General features: G+C 51.9%; 1 protein-coding gene across 5 annotated transcripts in view; it reads right to left on the bottom strand.

Annotated features, from left to right (window-relative positions):
* Positions 1-925, bottom strand: part of MTCL2 (microtubule crosslinking factor 2) — a 28,322-nt gene extending 27,397 nt beyond the window's left edge. For all 5 annotated transcript variants that reach the window (XR_011338723.1, XR_011338724.1, XM_069872020.1 and 2 more), the window contains exon 1: positions 236-925. Coding sequence is in view for 3 of the 5 variants with exons in the window: in XM_069872020.1 (XP_069728121.1) it covers positions 236-868 (633 nt within the window). In the remaining 2 variants the exon portion in view is untranslated. The remainder of the gene's footprint in view (positions 1-235) is intronic.
* Positions 926-22,424: the final 21,499 nt, after the last annotated feature.

Genomic DNA, 22,424 nt, shown 5'->3' with positions numbered 1-22,424 from the left:
ATGCCCTGGGATGCTTTGCTATGCCATGCCATGCCCAGGGATGCTGTGCCATGCCCAGGGATGCTGGTCCATGCCATGCCCAGGGATGCTGTTCCATGCCATGCCCAGGGATGCCGTGCCGTGCCCTGGGATGCCGTGCCATGCCCTGGGATGCCCTGGGATGCCGTGCCCTGGGATTCTGTGCCATGCCCCGGGGTTACCGCCCCACGCTCCGCCCGAGGACCCCCGTGCCCACCTTGAGATAGTCGTTCTCGGAGCGCAGGTCCTCCAGCTCTCGCAGGAGCCCGTCGGTGCCGGCATCCAGCATGTCCTCGGTGAGGTCGGAGAAGGCGAGCGAGGTGCTGAGCGGCAGGCGGCTGCTCGCCACCGAGGGCTCGTCGGGCAGCGGCGAGCAGTCCCCGGCCGAGGCGGGGGGCGGCGGGGCGGCCGCCTCCCCGTCGCTGCCGCTCAGCGCCAGCTCCAGCGAGAGCAGCTTCGCCTCCTCGGAGGCGCTGCAGTCCGACACCTCGGAGCTGCTGTCGGTCGCGCTGCCCCGCGCCCGCCCCGCCGCCTCCCCGCCGCGGCTCCGAGCCTTGGCCCGCGCCGCCCCGCGCCCCGGCGGCCCCTTCCCGGCCCCCCCCGCCGCCGAACCCCGCTTCTCGGGCCGCCCGTCCTTAGCCCCCCGCCGCGGGTGCGAGCCGCTCGCCGCCAGCCGCGGGGCCGCGCCCGGGGCTCGGGGCCGGGGCCGGGGCCAGCCCGGAGCCTCCCTGGGGCGCGCGGGGGACGGGGCGCGCTGAGCCTTCTTTTTCTTCTCCGGAGGAGGTGGTGGCGGTGGTGGCGGTGGCGGCGGCGGTGCCCCCCGCTCCTCCCGACCCTGCTCGGCCTCCATGTCCCGCTGCGCTCGGTCCCCAACGCGGCTCCGCCCGCCCCGCGCCGCCACCGGGCGGCGAACAAAGGGCGGAGGAGGAGGAGGAGGAGGAGGAGGAGGAGGGAGGGGGAACAGGGAGGGGGGGGCAGCAGTGCCGGTGGCAACAGCGACCCCTCTGCCCGCCCGGAGCCGCAGCGCCCACCCCCCCCCGCCCATCATCGCATCCCTGCATCCCGGAGCATCCCTGCCCGAGGGGGCATCCCGGGAGGGAGGGGTATCCGCGGGGGGGGGGCATCGATGGAAGGGAGGGACATCACTGCTCATGAGGGGCATCTTCGGGAGGGGCATCTCCATGGGGACATCCCCAGGAGTGAGGGGCATCCCTCGGGGCAACCCTGGGAGTGAGGGGCATCGTCGAGGGGGGCATCGATGGGAGGGAGGGGCGTCTTCGAGGAGGGGGGGCACCTCGGGGGTGAGGGGCATCTTCGGAGGGGGCATCACTAAGAGAGAGGGTCATCACTGCCTATAAGGGATATCTTCGGGGGGGACATCTCCGTCGAGGCATCCCCAGGATTGAAGGGCATCCCTGGGGGCAACCCTGGGAGTAAGGGGCATCTTCGAGGGGGGGATGGGGGCGTTTCTGGGAGTGAGGGGCATCTTCGGGGGGAGCATCAATGGGAGGGAGGGGTATCTTCGAGGAGGGGGGGCACCCCGGGGGTGAGGGGCATCTTCAGGGGGGACATCACTGGGAGGGAGAGGCATCACTGCTTATGAGGGGTATCCTTGGGGGTAACCCTGGGAGTGAGGGGCATCATCGGGGGGGGGGGGTCATCACTGCCTATAAGGGGTATCTTCAGGAGGGGCAGCGATGGGAGGGAGGGGCATCATTGCTCATTAGGGGTATCTCGGGGGGGGCTTCTCCGTGGGGGTATCCCCAGGAGTGAGGGGCATCCCTGGGGGCAACCCTGGGATTGAGGGGCATCTTCGAGTGGGATCTCTCAGGAGGAAAGGGTGTCTTCAGGGGGACATGCCCAGGAGTGAGGGGCATCCTCCAGTGGGGGCATCGCTGAGAGTGGGGGGCATCGCTGAGATTGAGGGGCATCACTGCCTATGAGGGGTATCTTCGGTGGGGGCATGTCCATGGGGGCATCCCTGGGACTGAGGGGCATCCCTGGGAGTGGTGGGCATCCCTGCCCATGAGGGGCATCCCTGGGGGGTGCATTCTTGGGAGTGAGGGGCATCCCTAGGGGCACCCCTGGAAGTGAGGGGCATCACCACCCATGAGGGTCATCCCTGGAGGGGCAATCCTGAGCTTGAGGGCCATCTCCAGGAGTGAGAGGCAACCCCCAGGGGGGCACCCCTGGGATTGAGAGGCATCCTGGGGCATCTTCCACAGCATGGGTCCAGGGGGTGTCATCGATACTCTGGGTCCCCCACAGTGGAGTCCTCTCATGTGTCCCCAGCAGCACAGGAACCCCTGTGGGGCAGGGTCATGCTGGGGCATCCCAGGGAGTGGGAGTCACTGAGGGTTCCCCTGAGGGTAAGGATCTCACTAGGGTATCCGGGTGGGTCGTGGTCCCTAGGGGCATCCCTGTTGGGCAGGGTGGGAGTCCTGGCGTCCCTCTGAGGATAAATGTTCCCCAGGGCAGGTCTGGGCAAAGGAGTCCCCGGGGCATCCTCAGCAGTGCAAGTCCCCTGGGTGTCCCCACTCCTGGGAGCCTCAGAGAGGAGTGTCCCCAGGGCACCCTGTGGGTGAGGGTCCCTGGGGCACCCCCGAGGGCGAGAGTCCTTCAGGGCAGCCCTCTAAGTGCTGGGCACCCTCAGAGGCAGAGGATGTGCCACACAGGTGGGAGGTCCCCAGGGTCCCTCTTGATGAGGATCCCCTAAGACACCCCATGGGTGGGAGGTCCCTGGGGTCTCTTGTTGAGGATCCCCCAAGCACCCCATGGGTGGGGGTCCCCTGAGGCTCCCTCCATGCTTCCCAGGGCCGGCTCCAGCTGCCTGCCAAGCTGTTGGGGCGCACGCTCTGCACGGTGCCTCTCTGGGTGGAAGCTGTCAGCAGCGAGCAGCTGTGCGAGTCTGCTCCCCCCCAATCCGCCCGCGTCTCTCATCCGTTAATCCAGCCCCAAACCCACTGCCAGCATCCGAAAGCTGCGTTTGAAAAATGCTCCTGCTTGCCTGCTCCAGCGCCAGCGCGGCTGGCTGCGGCCTCGCAGCGGGAGGCGATGCTCTGCTGCCTCGTCCCAAGCCCTTGTACCCCAACACTGCTCGGATTTGGATTTTAATGCTGGGCAGCAAAACCCCAAGGCAACATCTGCTTTCCTCCGGGGGCAAAACAGAGCGTGGCTGAGCCCAGAGCCTGCCACGGGTGGCTTCTTCCTCAGATAAACACACATGGGGTTTATTAGGGTGTTGCTTGACACCCCTCCCTTCCTAACACCCAGCTCCCCAAGCACTGGGCACCCTCAGGGACATGGGGTGGGTTTGCACCCCCACTCTGCCCTGATCCAGCCGTGCATCCGGCATAGGAAACTAGGATTGTACATCGAACCTAGGCTTTTTATTGCAGCTCCATGCTGTTTGTGGCCTGAGCAAGTGCTGTAAACCAGTTTGATGCCTTGGGTCACAGCTTGTTGAACCCCTCCTGCAGCTCTGCAGAACCCTGTGTGGTGGCTCCAGCCCATCAGCAGCTGAGGACCGTGATGAGGGGGATGTGAATGGAACAAGGGACCCCAAGAAGGTGAGGGGGACTCGGTGTCCCTACCCTGTGCTGTGGCACATCCACTGCCCTGGGGCAAGGTTCCTGGGCATTCCTGCCCCTCCTAAGCTGAACGGTAGCAACAGGCTCTGTTTTCCAGGCTCTGGCACATCACCCCATCCTACCCCTTGTTCAAAGCAGACTGAGCTGTCACAAGGCCCATCGCAAGGCCCATCGTGCAGCTCAGGACAGGAGGGGTGGATGGAGGGTGATGTGGAGCTGCCTTTCCCTGTGTACTCGGAGCAACACGGGCCCAGATCTAACGGGAAGGCTGCTCTTCCCACAGGACTCGCAGCATCGTTAGTGGAGTTATGATTCAGCCCTGCTGCATGACTGCACATGCCCCTGTGACGAGTGCTGCGCTCATTAATGAAGATCATTATTTTCCCTCCAAGCAGTGGTTAATTGTGTAATGCAAGGCGTGCCACGGGCTGCGCCCGCAGAGCTGCACAGCAGCAGGGGAGAAAGAGATGAAGTGTGTCCCCAACCTTGTCCTTGGGGAGATCCCCCAGGACACCATAAGGATGAGGCAGGTGATGTGCCCCCAGAACTGCTCAGGGCTGAGCAGAGAGTGAAATGGCTTTTCTGGAAAGCAGCCTCCTTCAGGGAAGCCAGGCTGGTTTTGTCACCTACCACTTGCTTGCTGGATCTGGGGACATATCCCTGCACTCACTCCTGTCCAGGTGGCCTCAGGTTGATGCACCCAAAGGTGGACATGAATCTCATTGCAGCAGGATGTGTCTCCAGTGGTGCAGGTGCATCCTGTGACAGCCACATTGCATCTCACCACCTCTGCAGCACAGTGAGCTGGCAACAGGCTTTGGAGGCAGGAGAGGGCTGAGCCAACCCTGTTCTGGGACTGCTGCCTGGGGGACAACTGCACAAAGGCAGAAACAGGTTTGGGGTGGAAGTGGGAGTGATATAAACAGGCCTCAAATTATCCCTTGGGGCTGGAGGTAATGCAGACAGCCAGGTTTGAGCTGAGCCAATGTTTCCCTGGGCCAGGTGCCTGGTCCTGCACTCATCATCCCCTTGGCACAGGGATGGAGATGCCCTGGAGGACACAGAGCCCTCCACAGCCAGGGCTGTGCCAACCAATCTTGTTGATGATCTGCTGTAGCTGCTGGTCTTGAACTAGCTGCTCCCAGGAGAATTATTCAATAAATTTGAATTAAATGCGGGCGGGCGGCTTTCTGAAACCTCTGAAAGAAAAGCAATGAGCTTAACCAGCCCCCTGGGCCTTTGGGAAGGCTGGCTGGCAGCCAGACAGAGCCAGGACTTAGCGCATCCCTGAGCAGTGCAGAGAGAAAGGTCTGCTCAGCAGCCTCTGCACTACTGGAGACAGGGTTCGGACAAGGCAGGAGTCCCTCTGGCCACCCACCCCACCCCGTGGGGCCACCAGGACCTGGGAGAGGGGACACGGCAAGGTGGCCAGAGGGAGACCTGCTGCACCACACAGGGTCCCTGGAGGGTACTGGCTCCCAGCACAGGGACACCAACCCCACACATCCCAGCCATCACCTCCAGAGCTGCCACCTCCACCACCCAGGAGCTGCCCTGGAGTTGCTCTCACCATGCTTGGTGTGGACAAGGGCAGAAGCACCAGAGGGGCTCAGAGGGACACATCTCAAAATATGTCCCCAGAATACAAAGGGCAGAGCCCAGCTGAGCAGCAGGGAGTGGCAGCAGGTCTTCACACCTGAGCACCTTTGTGGATGAGACCCTGGGCTCTGCTCACTGTCTACTCTTTCTCTTCTGTCTCTGTGGTAGCACTGGCTTCGCTCCAGCGCGCTGATGAGGCTGTCAGGTCCATTTTGTGTTAAGATGCTACAAAGCAAATAGCAGTGAGCCCTGGAGAGTGGCAGGAGGCAAAGCCGGAGCTCTCAGCCTCTGAGGGTGCAGCAGGACACAGGTAACCTCTGTGTTGGGCCAAACTTGAATTCTTACCATATTGACCAAAGACAAGAAGCCTCCATAAATTGATGATCCTATAATTACTGTGGAAAATAGGTTTAGAAATTATTGTAATGCTTGGCCAAGATTTAGCATCCCCCTTACTGAAACAAGATTTGTATCTGATAGTAAGCACTTTATATATATATATATACACACACACACATATATATATGCACACTGTTTGACAAGTACTCTGAACGTGTTATTTTTAAACACATGCATGCATTGCTGAGTGTAAGCATCATGCTTCCCCCCTTCCCAGCACTGCTTTCACTCTTGGGGGTTTTCTTGCAGCCAGGGAGGGTCCTGGATAGGGACAAAGATGGGGACACACATCCAAGGGCACAGCCAGCATCCCAGGGGGACCATAGGACCAGAGGGGACAGTGTGTGTAGCCAGCCATGCCATGCTTACATCTGGGGGAAATGCTTTGCTTTCCAGCTGCAGCACATCTGCTTGCAGAGCTGCTTGACAAGATGTTGCATCAAGGATGGTGTGCGGCAACCATAGCAACGGGGCTGTCTTGCTTTTCCATTTTCCCCAGAAGAAACGATACCGATTTCTCCCAAATTTACTGCTGCCTGAGTGATGCCAGCAAAAATCTCAGCCCAGGCAGGAGGAAGGGGCTGATCTGCCCCTGGGGAAGGTACCCAGGCTGGGACTGTTGTGTCCCTGTCAGGTGAGGTCTGGTGTGGAGCCTGGAGGGCAGCTCCACAGGCTCCAGGCTTTCTCACCTCTGCCAGCCTGAGCCTCTGCAGAGCCCAGAGCCACATCCCACCCAGCGTCAGCAGGGTGGGGAGCACTGCCTGCCTGCACCAACAGCTTGGATATCACAAGAGGGAGGAGGAAAAGTAAGAGCCAGGCATCCAAACATGCGATGGGTGGCAACCTGTAAGCAGACAGCAGTGCCAGCACAGCACTGCACAACAGAGCATGGCGGTGCTGTACATCAACACGGCTACTGACTGGGGTTTGGAGATCCCTGGGTCCAGGAATGGTCACGGTGATTTAGGGTGTTGGAGTGCTCCCACCCCCCACCCCCCACTTTGCCAGATGCTGAGGGCACTCTGGGATCAGAGCAGTGCTCGGTTTCCATGGCGCTCCACCAGCATCTCACTGACCTGCAGAAAGGTATTTAAAAATGCAAAGATGAACAAGACAAGACACATCCTGGGCTCCCCTCGCCTGGCCCCAAGCTGCACCCAGTCCTGTGCTGACCAGGGTTCAGTGCCAGCTGAACATGGCCACAAGACCCACAGCCTCTTCCCGAGTCAATCCCACCTTCCAGCATTGTGGACTTTGCATCTCATGCTCTCCTAGAATCACTGGTGATGCCTGTGGTTCCTCACCCTGTCCTTGCTGCAGGTCCCAGAGCTGTGGAGCCCCCCGTCAACCTGCCCTCCCCTTAAACTACGGTCCAGTGGGGCTCTGGGATGTTTTGCTTCTGCTCAGTGCTCCTGGGAGTTGTTTTTTGGAGGAGCTCTTGCTCTTGGAGTACCAACACACTGCACTCAGGTCCATGCTACACTCCCCTTTCACAGCTATCTTCTCCCACACATGGAGCACCTAAATGCCTATTCCCTGTCCCATTTCTCCTTAGGAAGCTCCAAGATGTGCAATAAACACCCAAATTCCTGTTCCCTGCCCCATTTCTCTTTAGGAAGCTCAGAGATGTGCAATGAAAACCCTCTTGAATATGCAGGACCCCTTAAAAGGCCACCAGGATCCTTCTGGGACACTCAAGAATCCTTTGGAACCCCTTTAGGGCATTCTAGGACCCCTCTTGGATCCCCAGGACCCCTTTAGAGATCCCGAAGACCCCTATGGGGCCCTCTAGAGCCCCTGGTACCCCTTTAGGGCATTCTGTGACCCCTCATAGTCACCCAGAACCCATCTGGAGCTTACTGGGACCCCTTTAAGGCCTTCTGGGACCCTTCTAGGACCCTCAGGATCCCTCTAGAGCCCCCTGGGACCCCTTTAGGGTGTTCTAGGACCCTTCTTAGATCCCCAAGACCCCTTTAGAGACTCCCAGGATCCTTCTTGAATCCTCTAGAGCCCCCTGAGACCCCTTCATGGCATTCTCGGACCCCTCTTGGATCCCCAGGACCTCTCTGGAGACCCCCAGGACTCCTGTGGGACCCTCTGGACCCTTCTAGACCCCATGGGGAACCCTTTAAGGCCTTATAAGATCCCTCTTAGACATCCAGAAGCCCTCTTGAGGCCCACTGGGACACCCTAAATGCCTTCCAGGACCTTTCTAGGGCCCCCAGGACCCCTCTAGAGCCCCCTTGGACCCCTTTAGGGCATTCTAGGACCAGTCTTGGATCCCCAGGACCCATTTAGAGACCCCCAGGACCCCATGGGTCCCTCTGGTCCCCTCTAGAGCCCCCTGGAATCCCTTTAAAACCTTCTGAGGCCCTTCTTAGACACCCAGAACCCCTCTTGAGGCCCCTGGGACCCCTTTAAGGCCTTCCAGGACCCTTCTAGGACCCCCAAGACCCCTCTAAAGAGTCTCAAAATGACTCTAGAGACTGCTAGGGCCCTTCTTATGGCACCCAGGCTTATTTAGAGTCTCCAAATACCAATCTAGGGCCATCAGGACCTCTGTATGTACCACTAGCACTGTTCTAGAGTCCTCCAGGTCCCTTTTAGGACCGCCAGGGACCCCTTTAAGGTCTTCTAGGATCCCTCTTATACGCCCAAGGCCTATCTAGAGCCCCCTAGGATCCCTTAAAGGCCTTCCAGGACCCTTCTAGGAACCCCAGATCCCCTTTGGAGCCTTGTAGGACCCCTGGGACCCCTTTAGGGCCTTATAGGACCCATCCTAGACCACCATTACACCACTAGAGGCCCTTGGGACCTCTTTGAGGCCTTAGTGCTGGACACACCGTGCATGACATCACTGGAGAAACTGGAGGTTTCGACCTCGGCCCCATAGTGGGTTTCTCTACCCCACAGCGGGGTTCTCGGCCCCATAGAATGACTCCCCAGCCCCACAACGGGGTGGTTTCAGGGTGGGGGTCACTGGTTTTGGGGAACTGCAAGTGGGTAATGGGGAATTTGGGGTGTCTTGGAGAAGGCATAGGTTTTGGGGTAAAAAAGTGGGTTTTGAGGGAGAAGGAGGTGTTGAGGGGTGTCCCCGGGTGGGGTGTGGGCACGTATTTTGAAGTGAAAGAGTGGGGTTTTGGGCTCTGTGAGGGGAGTATGAGGGGTTTGGGGGGTCCCAGTGTGGAAGGACACAGAATTTGAGGTGAAAGAGTGTGTTTTTGGGGGCTAAGAGGGGTTGGGGGGCACATATTTTGAGGCAAAAGGATGCGGGTCTGGGCTCTGTGAGGGCGGTAAGAAGCGTTTAGGGGGTTCCAGGGCAGGGGGCTCTAATTCCCCTCCCATTCCCGCTCCCAGTGCCCCAATACCCCTCCAAGCACCCCTATTCTGCCCCCCAGTCCCCCTCCTAGTCCCTCCCATTCCCCCTCTCAGTCCTTCCCAGTCCCTCCCATTCCCCCTCCCATTCCCCCTCCCATTTCCCCTCTCAGTCCCTCCCATTCCCCCTCTCAGTCCTTCCCAGTTCCTCCCATTCCCCCTCCCATTCCCCCTCCCATTCCCCCTGTCAGTCCCTCCCATTCCCCCTCCCAGTCCTTCCCAGTCCCGCCCATTCCCCCTCCCAGTCCTTCCCAGTTCCTCTCATTGCCCCCATTGCCCCTCCCATTGCCCCTCCCAGTCCCTCCCATTCCCCTCCCAGTCCCTCCCAGTCCCTCCCATTCCCCTCCCAGTCCCTCCCAGTCCCTCCCATTCCCCTCCCAGTCCCTCCCAGTCCCGCCCATTCCCCCTCCCAGCACACTCATCCCCCTCCCATTCCCCCGCCCGGTCCCTCCCAGTGCCCCCATTCCCCCTCCCAGTCCCTCCCAGTCCCCTAGCCCTGCCTCCACACCAATGACATCATCAGTGATGTCAGCAGACAGCAATAAACGCAAATGAATGCACCTGGCCCTGTCCACCTGGGTCTCAGTCTGCATGGGACTGGGAAGGGCTGGGAGAGGCCTTGGGGCACTGGGAGGGTGAATATGGGGACTGGGAGGGACTGGTAATGGCTGGGAGGGGGCTTGACCCCAGGGCCTCCCAGACCCATTTATGGACCCCCAGGACCCCTCTAGAGCCCCCCAGTAGCTATCTAGGGCCCTCAGGGCTACTTCAAGGACGCATAGGACTCTGAGGACCCCTTTAGGGAACTCTGGGAGCCATCTAGAGCCCATGAGAACCCGTCTTGGACCCCTTTAGGGTCTCCTCGGACCTTTCTAGGACCCCCAGGAATCATTTAGAGCCCCCTGGGACCCCTTTAGGGCCTTCAGATCCCGCAGGAACCATATAGAACTCTCTGGGACCCCTTTAGGTTCTTCTAAGACCCTTTTAGGACCCCCAGGAACCCTGCAGAGCCCCCTGGGATCCCGTTAGGGCCTTCAAGTCCCCAGGAACCATCTAGAGCTCCCTGGGACCCCTTTAGGGCCTTCTAGGACCCATCTAGGACCCCCAGGAACCCTGTAGACCCCCCTGAGACCCCTTTAGGGTGTCCTCAGACCCTTCTAGAACCCCAAGGAACCTTCTGGACCCCCCTGGGACCCTGTTAGAGCCTCATCAGACCCTTCTAGGACCCCGAGGAACCCTCTAGACCCCCTTGGGACCCCTTTAGGGCCTTCTAAGTTATAAACCAGCATACGATATAGGGGAGAAGTTTTAAAGAACTTAGAGGAGGGCTTAGCTGACTAGAATTCACACTGTTTGCTAGTAAAGGCCTTGAAGCCCCTGGGTGTTGATAAGGAAGGAGCTCATTCACAGACATTTACTGATAAGGGAAAGCTGGATTGTAAGCAACAGCAGAAAGCCGGCTGCATCCTGCTCTGTGGTTCTGGAGCTCGACCAGGATGAGACTGCGCCTGCGCACAGATTGAGTTCAGGGGCAATTCATGAGGAAGATGAAGGCTCCTTCATCCCTGAGTTCCTTGGCCACGACCACCAGAAAGCATTGTGCAAGCGCAGGACTGGAACGATCCTTCTAGAACTAATTATAATACAAAACTGGGAAGGTCATGAATATGTAGTAGGCGTTTATGAATAGGCATGACTTTACACTAGAACTATCTGCTTGTTAGACCATAGGGGTGCGAGTTAGGAGGATTACCCCCTCGCACCCGCTGTTGATTGAACACATACTGACTTTATAACCCTTAATTGAGTTATAGAGTTTGATTCCGCCATACAATCTCAATCTCCCCTCTTCCAGTTTAAAACTGTTCCCCCTTACCCTATCCCTGCACTCCCCGACTCAGACCCCCTCCCCAGCTTTCCTGGAGCCCCTTTCAGTGCTGGAAGCTGCTTTAAGATCTCTCCAAAGTCTTCTTTTCTCCAGGCTGTGCAGCCCCAACTCTCTCAGCCTGTCCTTGTATGGGAGGTGCTCCAGCCCCTGGATCATCTCCATGGCCTCCTCTGGACTTGCTCCAACAGATCCGTGTCCTTCCTGTGCTGAAGACTCCAGAGCTGAATGCAGGACTCCAGGTGGGGGTGGCTCATGAGAGCAGAGTAGAGGGGCAGAATCGTCTCCCTCAACCTGTTGCTCACAGAAAGAAACCTTCTGTTCTCCTGGGGGAAGAGATGAAGCCTGGGAAAGAAGATGGGGGTAGGAGCCCCCCTGCAAGGGAGAGGAGTGAGTGTCCACATTTAAGGAAGAAGCCCAGCTGTATGTGAGAGGCAACTCCACAATTTGAAATGAGTTTTAAATTTTAAATACAACAAGAAGGCCTCTTTGATCATGGGAGGGAGCCTCGCATCCCTACATCCCTTATGGCTCAGATTTACCATTTCTATCTCATCTTTCCTGTTTAATGTGCTGTTTAAAGACCCCTTCTAATTAGCAGAGTAGAGCTCGGGCTGCAAAATCCAGACAAGAGCCAGCGCAGACACCGGGTCCTCAGGGTTCAGCGGGGTTTAGTTCAGCCAAAAGAGAATGACCCGCTTACAAGATCCCCTTGAAGTCAAGTTTTGAGCAGACTGTGTCTAGACAGAGCATAAGGAAGGCTCCATCTTTAGTTATTTGAGTTGTGGCCCTTATCCCTCTCCTCTGTAATAAAAGGGTGCTGCAGCCCTGGAGGAGCAGTGCTACAAATGCTGCTGTCCTTGCAGCTGCGCCTCTTTGGTCCCTGCTCTCAGCTTCTCTCTTCCAAGCTCAGCAACGTGGTGTCAGGGCAGCACTAAGCAGGAGAGTTAGGACCAATCTTTCAGCAGTGAGTGCTGTGAAAGAGAATCATCTTGAATAACAAATGGTTAATGTAAGGTAGATTCCCAGTTCCCCGATAGTAAACTCTAAACTGCCTGTCTGGGCTACGTTACCCTTTCCTGCCCACCTGGCACCTGCTCTGTGTGGGTTGGGAAACATAAAGTTATGAAGATGTTGTGACACTAGTGACAGAGGAGGGACGAGGTAGGGTGCCTTTGATGCTCTCTGCACTGAAGATGGTTAATAAAGCCCCTGTAGTGAGCTGGCCAGTGCACAAGAGCATAGCTACCATCTTCAGATGGAATTGGAAATCTTGGCTCTGTGCAACAGCCCTAATTACTGCTCGTTAATAGAAACCCTATTTCACTTTAATTGCTGAGAATTTGTGGTTCTGGAATAGAGGGTCTGATCTCACCTCTTGCTCTAAGCAAGTCCTGCAGGCAAGGTAGAAATTTCAGTCTCCTGCTCAATCACAGCAGACTTTGAAATGGGATTGAAGCTTTTCCAGGCTGGGCTTGAATTCCCAAAGGTCTGGATGCTGATAGCAAAACCTTTCCATCTTTGACCCCTAGCCACTTTTCCCACAAAATAAAGTATGTGTGAGGCTTGATTAAACAATGAGTTGGAGGTGTGAAAGCACTGGGGAGCTGATGGGCCAATAGTATGTAAACAGGTTAAGAAATGTTGGGGAAAGCCTATCAGAGTGGACTCTCTGGATGTTTTGGGAGGTTTAACCTTGTGGCTGACTCCCTGTAAAGGCAGGTCAGCCTTTCCTGGCTGGGAAAGACCACAAAGTGCTCATGGCTGAGAAGAATATCTGTGCAAAACAGGCTCCAGGGTGTGAAATAATAGAACTTTACTGCAAGGGCGGTTTCCATACGGGGATGGATAGAGCGTCAGGGTGAACCTCAGTTTCTCCCCTGCTGAGCTCCACAGGGCTGGACTCCGTAATCATGAGTCGCTGCAGTGCAAAAAGCATCTAATAAAAAGGTGACGATGGATGGAACACCACTGCAAACTCCTCTGTCTGCTGGCTCCCTCCTCAAAGAAGTCTTAATGGGCAGACAGAGGTGTTTGCTCTGCTGCCTGTGTCTGATACTGGCTGTGGGACCAGCATGCAGAGTGCTTTCCCCATCACTAAGATCTCACTCTGCTTGGAAAAATAAATCAGCTTGGATGTTAGCTCTGCAGGGTACCTGGAAGCTTAATGGATGCCTGACACACCACATTTCCAATGCGCTGGTATGAATTGAGCACATTAATAATGCTTTGGGATGGTATCTAAAGGAATTAGAAGCACTGAGCTCCTACAGTTGCAAGCCAGAGGCTATATTCTAGTTTGGGGTACACATGTGGGAGATGGAGCCAAACATCTGGGGCTCCTGCCTTTGTGTGCAGACTGCTGCTTTCCAAATGGGGTTCCCAGCGCGTGGCCAAGGGCTATGTGCTGCTGAGTTGTGTAGGTATGAGGTATTAGTTACTGAGTTGTGGAGATAATCTGATGTGCTTTGTGCCAAATGTTTGTAGCAGACAGCAGCTGTTTGCTACTCCTACTCTTGTCTTGCTGTGGGGCTGGCTACAGAGGGTGTTCTTTTTATTAAAAAGGCAGCAGAAAAGCTCACCAAGAGAGTTGGTGTGGGTGCCCATCAGGAAAGTGGTGCCATTGAAATGGCCTCAGGTGATGCTTTTCTGGAAGGTGGAAAGCATCTGGTGTCTTCATGCCCTGTGGTGGGATCCAGCTGGTGACTTGCAGCACCTGAGCCCAGGAGTGATGTTTCCTCTGGCTTTCCTGTATCCCAGTGAACAGTCTGCAGCTGTTGGCAGGGGCCTGTGACAGGAGAAATCATGACAGGAGAAGTCATGATTTTTCCATAAACTTAAGCAGAAAATAAGTCAAAATTAATTAAAAACTGGTTTTCACATTTTTTTGTTTCTCTGAGAGACAGTAATTTCACCCTCCAACATGCTCTCCAGGAAACCTCAGGAGGAAGGAAGGGTTCTGAGCCTGGCACAACTTGCAGGCAGGAGCCTTGCATGCATCCACTGAGTCCGGTTCCCCTCTTCCTTGGCATTCAGCTGGCCTGTCACTCGAAATCTTAAATATGGGGGAATCATTCAAGAAGCAGCTGATCCACTTCAGTCACAGCCTCCAAGCAGCAGAACCACAAATACAAACATTTTTGGAGATGGTGAAAAATTTATCTGGTCCGGACTTCTTTTATAACCTTGAGATGTCTGCTTTTGGGTCCACAGTAAGATTGGAACCGACAGCCCAGGGCAGTGGTGGAGTCTCCATCCCTGGAGGTGTTCAAAAACCATATGTGGCGTTGGTACTTGGCACTGGGTTTAGTAGGCACAGTGAGGTTGGACTGGATGACCTAGAGTCTTTTCCAACCTCAATGATTCTATGATCTCCCAGGCTGCCCAAAAAGAGGTTTTATGAAACAGCTTCTTCTGGGGAGACTTTTCAGGGATGCTTGGTTGGAGCTTGAGGAAGGTAGTTGGAGGCTTTGCCATCTGTTGGATGTGACCACATGAGATGGGAGCTTGCACGAGCCCTTCCTCCTTTTGATTGTGTCCAGAGAGCTGAGCAGGCAGCACTTGAAGGGCTTTTGCAAAGGAGAGAGAATTACAATAGGACACTTTATAGACAGGCTAAATAGTTGCTGCACTTCTGCTCCTGCTTTGAGCCTTGACCCTTCCCAGCATGTTGCAGTGTGTGGTTTTTGCAAAGCGATTCAGGATGCAGCCTCACTGCGAGCCAGTGTGGTGCTGAGGGGCTCCCTGTCACTCCTTGCAGGTTTAGTTGCACCCAGGAGGCAGTGCAAGCCCTTCGGCGTTGCTCCTGCTGTGCCACAGCAGCTTCTAGCAAGGTTTTTAAGCCATGGGAAGTGCAATGGGACTGTTGGAAGTGGATTTGAGCCAAGTCGGTGGATTTGCTGGTGGGTTTTTTGAGACTGCAATCTCCCACGAGATGGTGCTGTGGGATAAGGGACACCAGGTAGAACAGAAAATGAGTTTGTGGCTTCAGTAGGGGAAATGGGAATTTATTGTAGTGTCTTTGCAAAGGTCTCGTCAGGGGACACAGATGGGGAGTGACCAACATCGGCTGCAGCTGGGACAGTCCCGTCCATGGGAAAAGCCAATCAAAGGGAAAGTAGTCATTAAATCCCATTAAACAATACAAACCCAACAACTTGTTCGCTCAGATTAGTGCTGCTACCATTATGCTCCAAACCCTTATGTACAAAAAGGAAGCACACCTTATCTGTAACTAAAGGCAGGAACACATTGCTAGTATGTTCAGTATCTTAATAGTTCAGTCATTGTTAGACAGAATAGCATCCTAAAGAAATAATGCAATTAAAATGCTTATACATGCACTCAGTTTCTACCCTGGTTTCGGGCGGGTTATCCTCACCCTTGCCTTGCTTCCCTGGCTCTTAAGGTTGGTGGTTTCATTCTTGTAGCCATGAGGGATGTTACAGCACATTGTCAATATCTGAGTCCTTTGGTAAGAACATGTTCTTGGTGGTTATTTTGGTTTGGTTGCTCTAGGATCCTCTTGAGCAACCTGATACAGTGGGAGGTGTCCCTGCCCATGGCAAGGGGCTGGAACTGGATGACTCTTAAGATCCCTTCACCCAAACCATTCTATTATTCTCTGATTTCTTTATTTTTGCCTACATGCCTTTACACTTTGCTCTTACTTCATTGAGTAAAGCAGCCTTTACACCATTGCTTCTTTCTTTATGATCTGCAGCTGTTTTATGTCCAAATCTATCCTGTGCTAGGTCCTTTTCATATACTCTGTTTCTGTGTTCTTTGTCACACCTAAAACTCATTTTACCCAGTTCTTTACCTGATCATCAATGAGTCTTTTGTAGCTGTGGGGTCCCCAGTGCCAGCCTGTGCCCCAGCTCTTATCACTCCACACCTACGTGCCTCTGTGCTGCATCCCACGTGCCTGTTTCAGTCCTAAGGTTTTGTAAGCTTGGCACAAAGCTTACAGCCTGCTGCTAGGGATGTCTGTCCTTTATTACAGTGTACATGGTCACCCTGGCCGTGTGAGCACTGGAGAGCAGGCTTAGGACTTCTGTCCCACAGACCTTTTGGCATCTTCCCCCTCCAGTTATGATGCTTTGTGCATGAGGGCTATTTGGGGCATTTTTGATACTGAGCTCCTGATCTCCGAGAGTCTTGATAGGCAAAAATGTTTTTTTGAACAACTTCTGTCGTGTTATGTTCTTCATTAATAATGATAGCTTTGATCAGTGTCATGGAAAATGTGGGCAGTTCTTAGAAGATTTGGTATTTTACAAAGAAACTGAATAAATGAACAAATATTTGCCACAGGGATAGTCCTTTCTTTTCAAGCAAATACCTGGGTTATTCCATTAAAAAAAGTTATTATAGAAAATACAAAAAGATCCAAGAATCACATGTCTAACTCTGTTTTTAGTTTTAATTTCAGAGCCTCTCCATCTAGAAATAAAAGTATTACTGGGGTTTGATCTGGAGTCCTGTGAAGTTAAAGGAAGATTTTTCCTCAAAGCGCTTCAGTAACAGTTGATATGGGATTGAGGGAAGCTAAATAATTCAGTTAAATATCCCCTGCTGTGTGTTTGCTATCCAAACATGCTGTAAGCCAAAGGGTGCACCGAGATGTCCATAGATAGAGATCCCCTCAAATTCCAGTACGTAGTTTGGGTCCAGCAGCACCTGAGCCAGTTTGCTTGGGTCCTTAAAACCTTTGTTTGTGGCAGCTGCTGGCTTTTGTCCACATTGACATGATGGAGATGGTGTGGGTTTTGTCCCACCTGGGTGCAGATAGGAGATGAAGAGAAGCGTGTGCGCTCTGCTATCACTCGGTGTGGTGCTTGAGTCTGTAACCCAGGAGAACTCTTGAGGACTGCTAGGACAAAGTGGTTTCACTGGTTGCAATGGTGCAATTAGTTAATTCAGTCAGATGACTTTGTTATTTTCTATTTATTTTCATTCTGAGGAATAGGTCAGCTGGGTGACACACATAACACAAGTTACAATCTCTTTTTATATGGTGCCAAAACCAAAATAACCCTGGTTTGGGGTTTTTCTCATGCTACCTATTGGTCAGCAGAACCCTTCATTACTGTCCAAAAAATGATTTTAAGCTTTGTTTCTGCAATAGCAAGAAAGATGATCAGTTGTATATTTCAGCAAAGTACTGTTTCCTCTTATTAATGTATCCAGCCTGGTTACTCAGGTATGATCTTCCCTCAGATCTTTAATCAGCTGTGTTGTTGATTATGCATGTGTGCTCCAAGACTGCAGCGACTTGTCACTCACTTTTGGTGGAGTGAAGTGGTCACGGTGGGCTCTTTCTTGGCTTGGAGTTATTTGGCAACAGCAAGACCCAGGGCCAAGGCTGCAATGTGGTGTTGCCTGCTCTGGTTTTCTGCGGTGATGACACCTGCCTCTGACTCACATTCTTCTCCTCAGGCCTTACCTGGGAATAACCTCTTCTGCAAAGAAATAGGCAGCTCCTGATTTTGGGTTGATGACTCACATCTCTGCCTGATCAATCCAGTCCTGTCTCCTCCTGTCCACACAAAACCCTCAGCCTGTCTCTTCGATGTCCTTTGGAGATGCAGTCACCAGCTCAATCTCTACGTAGCTGAGAGAGACCTCGGTCTCTTCTGTATGTGATTCCTTCCATCCTCCTCCCTGATCTGCTGCCAATGCCATGATTATCATTCAGGTCAGCTCCCTGTTGCTTGTCTTTGACTCACATTTCCCTCTAGGTCTTGGTGCAGAAGCTACTTTTAAATTTTGCAGACTTTCTGCCTAACTTTTCTACAATTCAACCTTTCTGATCCATCTATGTGGTAGAATGTCTGTGCCTATTAGCTTTCCTAGGGCTCAGATGTTCCTTCTGGAACTACCAGGTGCACACGGTGCAGGGGTAGGTGTTAAAGACTTTCATAGCTGCAGTGGGTCTGTGGCTCGACTAGCTTGTTGCAGGTTTGCTGGAGATTTATTTTGTGCAAAGGCAGGTTTGTGGATACCCTTAAGCCAATACCAATTACCTTTTCTGTGCTTCTGAAGTAACAGAAAACCTGGAAAAGTGCCATGAATTGGTTTTCCTCGCACTCACCAACATTTTTTTTCATTACAGTGGGAAAAAACCCCACAACTAGGTAAACACAGACTTGCTAGAATCTTGTGAATGTGACTTCTCCATCACTGCCCTAATCTTGCCTCAGCAAATGCAGTGCTGACCCACTCTGCTTACTTAAAACCTTTCCCTGGGAATCTTGTTTTTACCGATTTGTTGTGACTGTCCCTCCTCTGCCTGTGCCCCTGGTGCTCCCCTTCCCTGTCGCAGCACCGTTGTGCCACCTAAGCTGCTGTCTTCTCTCTTCAAGGCTTTTCAAGTCCATTCCTACCCCGAGGCCAATCTACCCTCTTGACAAAGAGCTTTGTGGCTTCTCCCAACCAGTCTCCCACAGCTGGACAAACTGCCTGTAAAGAGTTGCTAGATTACTCAGGATGGTCCTTTACTTTCTTCCTTCAACATCTGCTTTGCACTTTCGAATCCTGATACCAGGCAGACCACTGACATGGGATTTCCATCCATGGGGCTGCTCTGCATAGTCTCCCTGATTCCATATTTCTTCTCTCACCTTACTGAAGGCAGCAGTAGATCGTAGATCATGAATGATCTGCGGGAGGTCAGATTAGCTCCACGACCTTTGCTTTTTGTTGTTCCCTGCCCTGGGCCTGGAGGTCTGCTTGCAGTTCCCTTTGCCATACCATCAGCTTTGCATGTGATACAACAGTCATCTAAGCAAGAGGCTTCTTTGCTCTGTACAGCGAGTGTCTGGAACAACTGAGTCATAGGTCAGGTTTTCCAGACATCAGTGCAAATAATTGTTAATTGCATCCTAGAGAAAAGTGGCTGTCTCCTATATTTCTGCAGGCAAAAGTCTCTCAGATCAGTATGCAGAGAGAAATTGGGTGTTCTGGACAGGGGCGGTGGTGGCCCAGATCTCTCTGGTGGGCTTTGTCTGTGCATCTAATAGGCTTTGTTTATTAGTGCTAAGTCACAATGCCTTTGGTCACCACAAATGCAAAGCAGAACAGTTCAGACTATGGAAACTGGGTCAAATTACTGAAGAGGAACACAAAAGGCTAGTGTGTGGGCTCAGGAGGGCAGAACCAACTGGCCAAAGGCTCAGAATGATGAGGGAACTAGAAAGGATACAGAGGATGAGAAAAGCCACTGCATGAGTATATTCAGTGTAAGAGGAAGATGGGGAAGAGTTGGTCTGGCCCTCAGTGGAGAGGGATGGTTGTGAATGTGCAATATCCAACACGTTAGGGTGTTTTGTGTTGAATTGCTTCAACGACAATGTGCAGTCTGCCACTAGGCAGCCAACAGAGAGAATGTAAGAAAAAGAATGTGGCTTGTTGCTCTCAAATCAGCAAAATGCACCCAGAACTGTTCACCATTATTTTTGAGACCTTAGGAAGGATGGGTGATGTCTCCTGGAAAAGATAAACTAATTCTCTTTCAGATGGGGTTAAGGAAGCTCCATGTACAGCCCAGCACTTAGACTTTATCTGCCAGGAAAATACTGGAACAAGTACTGAAGCTGTTAGTACATAATGAGGAGGCCAGCAGCATCCCGTGGGCTTTGTCTCGAACAAATGGCTTTCAAAACATTTGGATTTTTCTCCAGTGACAGTGTAATCCAGTTTTGCAGTCAAAAGAAAAGCAGTGGTTATTGTATAACACGATGTTAATAAAGCTTTTTATTTTCTCCAATTATATTTTCATAATCAAGGTAGAGAAACCTCATTAGAAGAAAGTTTTCATTTGGTGGTTGCTAAACTGGTTGGAAAGCCATGCCAGAAAGTTATTTGTATCAAAACAGAAGACTTTGCAAAGTAAGGTTCTGCAAAATTTGTCCTGGGTTTACTGTCAATCAGTATTTTCATTAATGATCTTGAGGATCTTATCAAATTTGCAAATGAGGTGAAACAGAAAGTTTCAGCTGCAAATAGGTCAGTGAAGTGTTGGGATTTAAAACTGTTTCAGACAAAGAGATGAGGAATAAAATGCTTTCCATGCCCTCCATTCATGGGAGAAGAAGTCATGGTTATATATTTCATCTGTTTAGATCATTGAGTGCAACTTCCCACCAGGAAGGATAATCAAGTACTGGCATCGCTTCCCGCAGAGTAATATGAAAGCTTCAGCACAAACATGATGTAAGAAAGGAAAATAAGGTATGGTTTATGTAAAGGTGATGCTTCCCTGGGATAGAGGGCTGGTCTGTCAAGGTCTCTTCCCTTCCCTCTTCTGGTCTGCAAGGCAGGAGAATGTTATTTGGTTGCTGTCTGTGATCACTATAAGCAGTTAGGAACCAGCCCTGTGCATGGGTGCAGGAAGGCAATAATGTGCATGTTCCCCTGCCACTGACTTTCATATCTTTTCTTGTTTTATAGAGCATATTCTACTGACTTGCAGACCACCAGAGTGTTCAAAACACTGCTTTTGCTGTTTCTCCTAATTTCTTTGGTTGAGGGGGTGAATATGGGAATTCATAACGTGTTGTATCAGCTACAGAAGTTAATAATATGGATCTTATGTAATTTGGACTACTAGCAAAGAATGAATCAATAATGCGTAGATCCTCTAAGTTCACTAAATTCCCAAAAGTAAAACTCCTCCAAAATTTCTCTATATCTGGCATAGCATTGTCTTACAATTTACAATTGTGATTCTATCTCTGAACTGATAGAGCTCGTAACATTTTTTTTTTTTCCAGCTTTGGACTTGGAAAAGGCATCAAAACGTAAACCTGAATTTGGTAAACAGGGATTTAAATTTTGGATTCTACAGAGAGAATAAAATCTGCTGTGCATGGAAACTCCTGCTGGTCTGTAGTGGTTAATTTGCCGTTGTCTTCAGGACATATGACATCAGATTCATAGAATCATTGGGGTTGGAAAAGAACTCTAAGCTCATTCATTCCAGCTGTCAGTCCAAACCCACCACGCCGACTAAAACATGTCCCCAGGTGCAACAAAGTGTGTTCTTAAGCAGAGATGGATCAAGACCTGGCTTTGGGTTCAGTCAGCAGCTGGGTTACACTTTGGCAGTAGGAAGCATTCCCTCCTAGAGCCAAGAAAGACCTATGGGACTTTCCAAAAACCTTGGATTGAGTGTTTTTTTTTGAACCTGGACCTGAGCTGAATCCTCATTTTGCATCTCAGATTTTTTGTATGGAGAAAATTTTATGTAAAGGGAATGAAAGGAAAAGGAAAGACAAGGAACATATTGTGCTACACTGTAATAAGATTTGAGTTTCATCAATATTCAGTACTAGTACATGCTGGGTGGTGTTAGGGACTGAGCAGATATTGCTTGCACCAGCTGTTGCTTTATGGCAATTTTTCACGCTTAACAGTAGGAGTCTAAACTCTAGCATCATGCAAAATGGAAAGCTATCATGAGCTGAGAGCAGCACAGTAAAATTCATGCAAATCCTCTTTTGCTCGTTAATGGGCATTTGTGATTGCACCAAGTAAGAGCAGCTTGGTGCTCTGGAGTTGTAAGAACACCGTTGTTTCCCTGCACTGACAGAGTTTCTGTGCAACCTTGGGCAAATCTCAAAGGCAAACTTATTTTAAGATACTGAGGTCCACAGAAGCCTTTACGTTAAGGTTGACTAATGCATTATAATGTCTTTTAAAACTCTGGTGTTTAGGCTTCTTGAAGATGAGTCATCTTACTAAAAGCATCCATACATGTCTTACTCCCTCACACTCTGGGTCTTTAGCTGGTGACACATGATTCCCCAGAGCCTTGTCACAGGACCTGTCAAGGAAAATGTCCTCAGGGAAGGTGAGCAGCTTGCCCAGCTTGCCTACCATGCCTCTGCATGCTTTCAGTTGTTTTTCTTAATTCTCAATCCTCTCTTTTGTAAAAGGTATTTTTGTACTTTTCACAGGTACTTTGAAAAAAGATCTTGCAAGTCTCCTTGACTTATAAGACAAGGAGAGGTGTACAAGGCCGGGTTGGATGAGGCTTTGAGCAACCTGATCTAGTGGAAGGTGTCCTGCCCATGGCAGGGGTTTTGGAAGTGGATCTTTAAAGTCCCTTCTGACCCAAATCATTCTAAGATTCTACGACATTTCAAACCTGCCCGCTTCCCCCAACAAAGTCTTCGGGGATGAAAAATGTTGAAGGTGGAGGCTTTATTTTCTTCTGTAGTAAAGCCCACCCAAATAGTATGTGGTTGGTGCACAGGCTGTCCTGGAACCACCTCCAGAATTCCACAGTCAGCACCAGAAAATGTAGGTCCAGTGCCAACAGGTTGTTCAATAATTGTGTTATTGATATCCTCAACGACCTTGGCCAAATGATCCAACTCCTCCAGGTTTCAATACCTTTTTATGTATAGTTACAGTTCTCAGTTCTTCAGCCCTCTGCCTTGAGAAGTCAAATCAAGATGTTCAATCCCAGGATGTTCTTCTTTCTTTGATGGATCTATTACATGGGGAAACTCAGAACTTCGCAGTAGTCAGTCAATTTTAGAGCTACTGGG

Source organism: Phaenicophaeus curvirostris, chromosome 18 (assembly GCF_032191515.1).
Source record: "Phaenicophaeus curvirostris isolate KB17595 chromosome 18, BPBGC_Pcur_1.0, whole genome shotgun sequence".
NCBI lineage: Eukaryota > Metazoa > Chordata > Aves > Cuculiformes > Cuculidae > Phaenicophaeus > Phaenicophaeus curvirostris.
The sequence above is the reverse complement of the archived record's forward strand: the minus strand, read 5'-3'. Positions and strand labels throughout refer to the sequence as shown.